Source organism: Protobothrops mucrosquamatus, unplaced genomic scaffold (assembly GCF_001527695.2).
Source record: "Protobothrops mucrosquamatus isolate PMUCROS unplaced genomic scaffold, P.Mucros_1.0 scaffold3850, whole genome shotgun sequence".
Classification (NCBI taxonomy): Eukaryota; Metazoa; Chordata; class Lepidosauria; order Squamata; family Viperidae; genus Protobothrops; species Protobothrops mucrosquamatus.
Window position 1 is genome coordinate 33,217 of NW_015389800.1, and position 8,378 is coordinate 41,594.

Genomic DNA, 8,378 nt, shown 5'->3' on the forward strand with positions numbered 1-8,378 from the left:
CAATTCACCCTGAAAGACGTCCACCTAAATCTCCAGTACCAATTCCGATGCGCTGCCGTAACTCAAGTCGGACTCGGTCAATGGAGTGAGGCGATCACTTGCATCTGCCCAACAGGGAGGCCTGCAGAGGTAACTTGAGGGTGGAGGACGAGGAAGGGGGGAGTATAATAGTCTGACACCTCTTGCAGGGTTCCTCCTTGGGTACCTCCCCCCACCCCCAACTCCAGGGTTTAAAATTTCCTGATATCTGGATCACCGTAGAGACTCCCAGAATCCATGCTTGTCTGGTTGCGAGCAGGGTTTGGAAGTCAGCCATGACGCCCAAGGACGTGGGAGCCGAGCGGGAGAGGCAGGTCTCTGAGCTGATGGAGACGGTGCCGAGGACCGTTTTGGAGAATGGAGGGAGCTACTACAAGTGTGAGGTCCATCCCGTGGGATTTCATAGACAGGAACGGGGCTGAGCGGGAGGACCACTCGGGAAATCTGCTGGAGGGGACCAGGTCTGATCCGAGTCAGCTAAGTTGGGAGTGGAGAAGAGTCAGAGCTGCTTGGGTCTGACAAGGTTGCTGGAGGACCAGGAAGGGACAACCTGGGCCAGTCAGGAGCAGCTAAAGCTCCAGAGAAGAGCGTCCCTTTCGAGCATGGAGCCAGCTGTGGGGAGCTGCCAGACACTTGGGATATCTGAAACCCCCAAAGGGCAGGATCCCAAGAGTGGAAGGGCTGCATGAATAGGGGAATGGGATGGGATTGGGGGAAGGATCAGATGGGTCAGCCTCAAGGGCAGTGAGGAGGGGGTGGCCCTTTTTTAAAACAAAAACCCCGTACAATTCCTGCTTGTGTCTTCTGGGGGAGGAGAGTTCCTGGCAACTTCCGAGCAAGGCAGCATTCTCCTTTGGCTGATTCCGTTTTGCTTCTCTTGCAGAAATCCCGGGTTTTGTGCTGCGCCATGTGTCTGGAAACGGCTGGAAGCATCCGAGGTAAAGCCTTGGGCCCTGGGGAGTGGGGCGGGAGCTACTGTCCTGGGTGGTGTCATGTGTCTGATTGACGAAACACTTCAAAGAACTTTCAGGCATTTTTTTTTAACCTAAAAAGCCTTTATTAGTATTACAGAGTGTCAGCACAGCATGGTGGATGCTAAGATCTGAATTTCCCTTCCTTTGCACATAACATTCCAGGCATTTCCCCTCCCCTATTTTGGGGTCATGATTCACATCTTCCAATTAACTTGGAGGGCAAAGATTCACTTCCGTTTCTTTTTTCCCGGCCTTTCCTTATTTTCTCCTCCCCTTTCCCTGTCACCTGATTTAACTCTAAAAATACCAGACAGGTCTGCATATATTGTCAAAGCAAGAATATTCAATATTAGCAGCATTGACAGGTGGAGGGAGAGGCTAGGGTGGCTGTACGCTGCTGACCGGTCCCCTTCTTCTCTTCTCTCCCCTTTGGGTTGTAGGGCCTGAACGGAGGATCGTCCTGGTGGGCAAATCCGGATATGGGAAAAGTGCGACGGGAAACACAATTCTGGGCAGCAACGTCTTCAAGTCTGACTGGTCACATGATTCAGTAACAGAGGCATGCCAAAAGGAGGAGACGCAGCTGAACGGCAGGAAGGTTGTGGTTGTGGATACGCCTGGCTTTCCCCACACCAGACATCCACACAAGGATATCGTTGCAGAAGTGAGCAAGTGCGTGACGTTTTGCTCCCCGGGTCCTCACGTCATTCTGCAGGTGATACGTTCTGGTCATTTACTCCAGGAAGAGGAGGAGGACGTGGCTCGTCTGATCAAAGATATTTTTGGCCCGAAAGCCAAGGATTACACGATCCTCTTGTTCACCCACCAAGAGAACCTGGAAGGTGAATCTCTTGAAAACTTCATATCTGACTGTGATGAAAACTTGAAGAAATACGTTGCTGAACGCGGGAACCGGTGCCTGGCTTTCAACAACAAGGCCGAAGGGGCAGAACGAGAGGCTCAAGTAGCCCAACTGATGACCATGATTGATGATCTGGTGGAAACGAACCGATACGCTCCTTGTTACACCGAAGACATGATGAACGTCAACGAAAGATACGACTCCTGGCTGTTTCCCTTTCCAAAAGAGACTAGAAAGTCCAATTCAGCTTCTGCTGCAAGGTGGCAACTCTGCAAAAGGCTACAGTCCTTCTGTTCTGTGTTCTAATCCAACCCGGGCCATGTGACCTCTGCAGAACCCGAGTCAGAGATTTGTGGTTGTACCACCCGTTAGCCAATTCCTTCTCTCGAGAACCCAGTGTCTTTCCTTGGAAGGCAGGACTTGATCTTCAAGGGCATGGGAAAATCCTGCCCGCCCGCCCCAGTTATCAACAGGCCCCACAGCCTAATTCTCTCCCATCCTGGGCCATGTCCCTTAGGAAGGACATGCTCTTTGGGGCTTCACACCTTCAAGATAGATAAGGCCAAGAACCCATCAGTGCAAGTAATATTAGAACTCGACTTTGTTGGTACAGATTATAGTAACAGAATCTTGAAAAGAACTCTCCTTCGCTCCCACTGGCACCAAAGAGCATCAAGGCAGGAACCTTGAGGTTCCTACTCACCTCTTCCTGTTTTCCTGGGGCGAATCCGTATTTTCTTATCTTTCCTTTCTTACAAAACAATCTATGTCTTTTGTGGAGACTAATGAGGCTCAGCCTAACCAGCTCTGTGCTGTGATGCACCCACAAGGCAGAGGGGAAGGAGGATGTTGTCCAATTGTCCTGGAGGAAGGGGACATGGAATTCAGTAGATGATACTCAATGGGCGGGTCAGAATGTAGCGTCTCCTCCAAAGTTTTTCACACTGGGTCCAGGAAGGGGGTCCTTTTGGGTGGAAATCAGGTCCTACTTCCAATCTCTTAGCATCTTTCAGCGCCCCTGCAGATGCTTCTCTTCACCAACTTGCTTCTATCACCAGGGGGGATCATGCTCATCATCATGATAATCGTGACTGATCACTCGTTGCTTGTACACACACGGAGAGCTTCCGCACTGGAGACGCCAAATTCCTTGTGTGTCCAATCACAGTTGGCCAATAAAGAATTCTATTCTGCTTATCATCACCCAGTCTCTCCCCTGCTACTGGTCCATCCGATCTGCAACCCTTCCCCACTTATGTTGCCCATAACTGGATCCCCACCCCTCCTCCCCCTTCCAATCCCAGTGTAAGAGGTAAATATATATTAGAAATTGCTTAAGGACATTTAATCTTAATAATCTTAGCTAAAATTTAAGGAGTGAGTTTAACAGTTATAAAATGGAGTGACGTAAGCTTTTAACTGTAGGAGCTTTGGCACATGCAAGATAGCTGTTTGTGGTTTATACAAGTAGGTCAACTAAAGCTAGGCTTAACCGCAAGCAGAGGAAACACAAAAATAAAAATAGAGCTTAGGCTAGCAAAAGGTTATAGTTAAACGGTACAACAGGTGCAAGGGGCTTTTTCCTGGGAGGGTACGAATAACATTTATTTCGTTTAGGCGCTTGGGGTTAACTGATCGAGATAAGCCGGTGGGCTGTTGAGTGCGATAGGGGTGGGGGGGAACCAGCTTCGTGTGAGGATATAAATATGTGCTTTTAAAAATTTTGGGTGCGGCCTTTTCTCCTTCGTGAGTTAGGTCCACCAGCTTTTGCAAAAGCTTTCTTTCAATAAAAGTTTGTTCCTGGAATCCAAAGTGAGTCTGTTTGCCTTTGGAAACCTGAGTCATGTTCCAAACACCAGGGGCTGAGCAAGTTGCTGCCTCTAAACAGCAGGAAAGTGAAAACGAAAGTGCTCGGGCTGCCTGGAAATCAAGCGGTTGAAGAAAAGGTCCAGAATGACCCTCCGCCCAGCCGTTTGGCAGCTCTCACCCTCCACCCCAGCAACCTGAGTTGAATGCGGCTGGCTAAAATTCGGAGGGGGGGGAGAGAAATAGCCCCTTATTAGTAACCCATCACATTTCTCTCTCTTCTTTATTCTTCTCATTGTTTCTCTTATTCTTTCTTTTTCTCATTCTCTCTCTTCTAATTCTGTCATTCTTTCATTCTCTTTCTCATTCTCTCATTCTTTTTCTCATTCTAATTCTGTATCATTCTGTCATTGTTTCTCATTCACTCTCAATCTTTTTCTCATTCTCTCTTCTAATTCCGTGTCATTCTTTCATACTCATTCACTCTAATTCTTTCTCTCATTCTCTCCCTCATTCTTTCTTTCTCATTCTCTTCTAATTCTGTATCATTCTTTTTCTCATTCATTCTTTCTCTTTCTCTCCCTCTCTATTCTAATTCTCTCTCTCATTCTTTCTCTCTCTTCATTCTCTCCCTCTGTCTGTCTCTCTCCAGACACACAGTGCTGTTTCTCCTCAAAAAGACTATTTTAGGGATGAAATCATGAGGGAAATCATTCTTTTTCTCATTCACTCTCTCCCTCATTCTTTCTCTCCCTCTCTATTCTAATTCTCTCATTCCTTCCCTCTCCTCATTCTCTCTCCCTCTGTCTGTCTGTCTCCATACACACAGTGCTGTTTCTCCTCAAAAAGACTATTTTAGGGACGAAATCATGAGGTAAATCATGAGGTAAATGGACGGAGCACAAAAGGGCGGCCAGGAGGGAAAAAAAGGCAGGAAAAGGGGAAACTCCCCCTCAGCACAGATAACCAGACAGGAGAGCTGGCCCTCTCCAGCCAATCAGCTGTAAGTGGGCGTGTTCTGGCTCACCCTGACGACCCCTCCCTGTGTGGCTACTGAATTTACAGGAGCTCCGCAGTTGGGGGGGTTTGGGGGTGCCCCCTCCCCTGGGTCCCAGCACCCCCCCTGCAATGGGTCCTCCCTGCAACGGGCCACGTGACTCCCCCCTCCCTCTTCTGGACCCTATTCTGCAACTGGGCCTTCTGCTGGGCAAGGCTATGGGGCCTAGTGGTTGCCTGTTGCGCGATTGGAGGTTTCCATTCTTTATTTAAAAAACTGTATTCCTATTTTGAGGGTAAGCCCCTCGGAGCCAGTCTGGAAACTGGGCATTTAAAAATAGGAAGGAAGGAAGGAAGGAAGGAAGGAAGGAAGGAAGGAAGGAAGGAAGGAAGGAAGGAAGGAAGGAAAATGAGTGGATGGATGCATGGGAGGAAGTAAGGAAAGAAGGATGGAGGAAGGAAGACAGGAGGGAGAGAAGGAAGATGAGGGAGGCACAGAAGGAAGGGGAATGGATGGGAGGAAGCGAGGAAAGAAAGTTGGGAGGGAGGGAGCAAGGAAGAAAGGAAGGAGAGAAAGAAGGGAGACGAGGGAGGCAAGGAAGGAAGGAGAATGGATGGATGGGAGGAAGGAAGAAGTCCCACCATTCCATTGCCCAGGCTAAGATCAGTGGTGACCTCCATAAAATGGTGCCATAGAATTGCAATGGGATAGAGCAGCCTATGGGTCAACCTATGGGTCACGACCCATAGTAAGAATGCACCCCCCCATCCCTTCCCTGTACCCTTAAAGACACAGGAATCAAGTGCAAAGCAAGAAAATAACTCCGGTGTTTTGTTTTGTTTTGCTCTTTAAGCTGCCTCAGGCGTGTCACGGGTCACAATGTTGCAACTCTAGACTGAAAGGCTCCGGCAATTGCGAAAAGCTTTAGCTTTAAATTAAGCCGGTTTACTTTCAAAGAAAACTTTCTAAAAGCCACAGACAGACTCAATTAAAAGGGATAAAACGAATTACCACCTGTTTAAAGCGATTAAACCTTTCCTGTTGTCTTTTTCCCCTTCCCCCACCCAAACCACGTTCTTTTATAGCAGCAGTTCTCAACCTATGGGTCGCGACCCCATTTGGGGTCGATCGACCATTTCACGGGGGTCGCCAAGCAAGGCTGTCCGCCATTTTTTTCCCCTTTTCCGGCGGGTGCCTTACCTCCCTTGGGCTGGGCCAGCTGGTGGTCGGCCTGCTCCATCTCTGCCGCTTGCCAGCTACGCCTCGGCCGGCGCAGGGGGCGGAACCATGCATGCGCGGCGCTCCCGGGCAGGGAAAGTCCTCGACTTACGACCGGTTGGGTAGTCCTCGACTTACGACCGGTTTAGTCCTCGACTTACGACCGGTTGGGGGTCGCGGCATTAAAAAGGTTGAGAACCACTGGGATAGAGGTTATCTTTCGATATCTAAGGAAGCTAACCATCAAACTGCTTCCCGTATAACTGTGGTGAGATAGTCTCGGGTTCCTTCAACGTTCCTGAGGAAACGTTCTCTGGCTACACGTGTTCTACTTTGTTCTGGTGTACCACAGTTGCCTTGCGAGCTCTCAGCCATTCCCCACTTAAAAGGGTTTTGCCTTACCATGGCCTGTCCTGATTCCATCCATCAATCAGAACAGATCTGGAAGGAATCTTGGAGGTCTTCTAATCCAGTCCCTGCTCTAGAATGGAATGGAATAGAGCTAGAAGGGACCTTGGAGGTCTTCTAGTCCAGCCCCCTGCTCTAGAATAGAATAGACTCTGGAAGGGACCTTGGAGGTCTTCTAGTCCAGCCCCCTGCTCAAGCAGGAGAATCTATACCAGTGATGGCGAACCTTTTAGAGACCGAGTGCCCAAACTGCAATCCAAAATCTACTTATGCATCGTCAAGTGCCGGGTGGGTGTGGCCCATTGGGTGGGCGCGGCCAATTGGATGAGCGTGGCTGCGGTGATCACGGCAGACTGGGTGGGACTAAAAAGTTCAATCAATCAATTCCAACTTTGCAAGATCTTTTTTTTTCCCCACAAGAAGTTGAAATTGACTGAACCTTTTTTTTTTTTTTGCACACGGCGGCAGAAGCCTAAAGCGAAAAGGTTTTATAAAACCCAGCTGAAGGCCTAGGTCTGGGGCGACGCTGCGCGTGCCCACAGAGAGGGCTCTGAGTGCCACCTCTGGCACCTCTGCCTTCCTTTGGAGAGTGGTTGAAACTAGGGTCACCTGAGTAGCGCAGATGTTTGTGGAGCCTTCTTCTGCGTGGAGGCCGCTTCCGGAAGTCCGTTCTGGGCCTGGGCAACAAAAAAAATTAGCTACCGGTTCTGCCGAAGTGGTGCGAACCGGCTGAATGTCTACGGAGGTCCTCAGATGTTGAGACTCTAGAAAGAGTGCAGAGAAGAGCAACAAAGATGATTAGGGGACTGGAGGCTAAAGCATATAAGGAACGGTTGCTGGAATTGGGGATGTCTAGTTTAACAAAGAGAAGGACGACGGGGGACATGATAGCCGCGTTCCAGTATCTCAGGGGCTGCCCCAAAGAGGGAGTCAAGCTCTTCTCCAAAGCGCCTGAAGACAGGACAAGGAGCAACGGGTGGAAACTGATCAAGGAGAGAAGCAACCTAGAACTAAGGAGAAACTTCCTGACAGTTAGAACAATTAACCAGTGGAACAGCCTGCCTCCAGAAGCGGTGAATGCACCAACACTGGAAATTTTTAAGAAGTGAATGGACAGCCATTTGTCCGAAACGGTATAGGGTTACCTGCCTGAGCAGGGGGTCAGACTAGATGACCTCCAAGGTCCCTTCCAACTTTATATTATTATTATTATTATTATTATTATTATTATTATTATTATTATTATTATTATTATTATTATTATTATTATTATTATTATTATAATATTATATTATTATTATTATTATTATTATTATTATTATTATTATTATTATTATTATTATTATTATTATTATTATTATTATTATTATTATCTTCTTTGTGTTTCAAAAGAAACAAAAGAAAATCCTGAAAGAAAAAAAAAGCAGCTTTGGGACAATCATACCTGGATGACACGAGAACTTTCATAGACAGTCTCTTCTTAAAAAGTGATGGAGCGCCCACGATTTCTGGAGGCAGGTTGTTCCACTGGTTAATTGTCCTCCCTGTTAGGAAGTTTCTCCTTAATTCCAGGTTGCTTCTCTCCTTGGTTAGTTTCCGTCCGTCGTTTCTTGTCCGGCCTTCGGGTGCTTTGGAAAATAAATTGAACCCCCCCCTCTTCTTTCTAGCAACCACCCAAATACTGTTAATACTGCTATCGTGTCCCCCCTTAAATCCTTCTTTTCTCTAGAGTAGCCAAACCCAAGTCCTGCAACGGTTAATAATAATAATAATAATAATAATAATAATAATAATAATAATAATAATAATAATAATAATAATAATAATAATAATAATAATAATAAAGTTGGAAGGGAGCTTGGAGGTCATCGAGTCCAACCCCCTGCTCAGACAGGAAACCCTACACCAGGCATGTCCAAAGTCCGGCCCGCGGGCCATTTGCGGCCCGCGGCCCGGTTTAATCCGGCCCTCGAACAGCCCTCCCTGCGGTATGTAAATGCGGCCCTCCCACGGCCCTCCGGCAAGTCCCATGAGAGAGAGAGAGAGAGAGAGAGAGAGAGAGAGAGAGAGAGAG

The 8,378-nt window shown here is 47.9% G+C and overlaps 1 protein-coding gene across 1 annotated transcript in view; it reads left to right on the forward strand.

Moving 5' to 3' along the window:
- Positions 1 to 314: 314 nt before the first annotated feature.
- The window catches only part of LOC107298291 (GTPase IMAP family member 7-like), a 14,226-nt gene continuing 6,162 nt past the window's right edge, over positions 315 to 8,378 (forward strand). The window contains exons 1-3 of the mRNA XM_015827664.1: positions 315 to 431; positions 923 to 977; positions 1,454 to 2,084. Of these exons, the coding sequence (XP_015683150.1) occupies positions 315 to 431; positions 923 to 977; positions 1,454 to 2,084 (803 nt within the window). The remainder of the gene's footprint in view (positions 432 to 922; positions 978 to 1,453; positions 2,085 to 8,378) is intronic.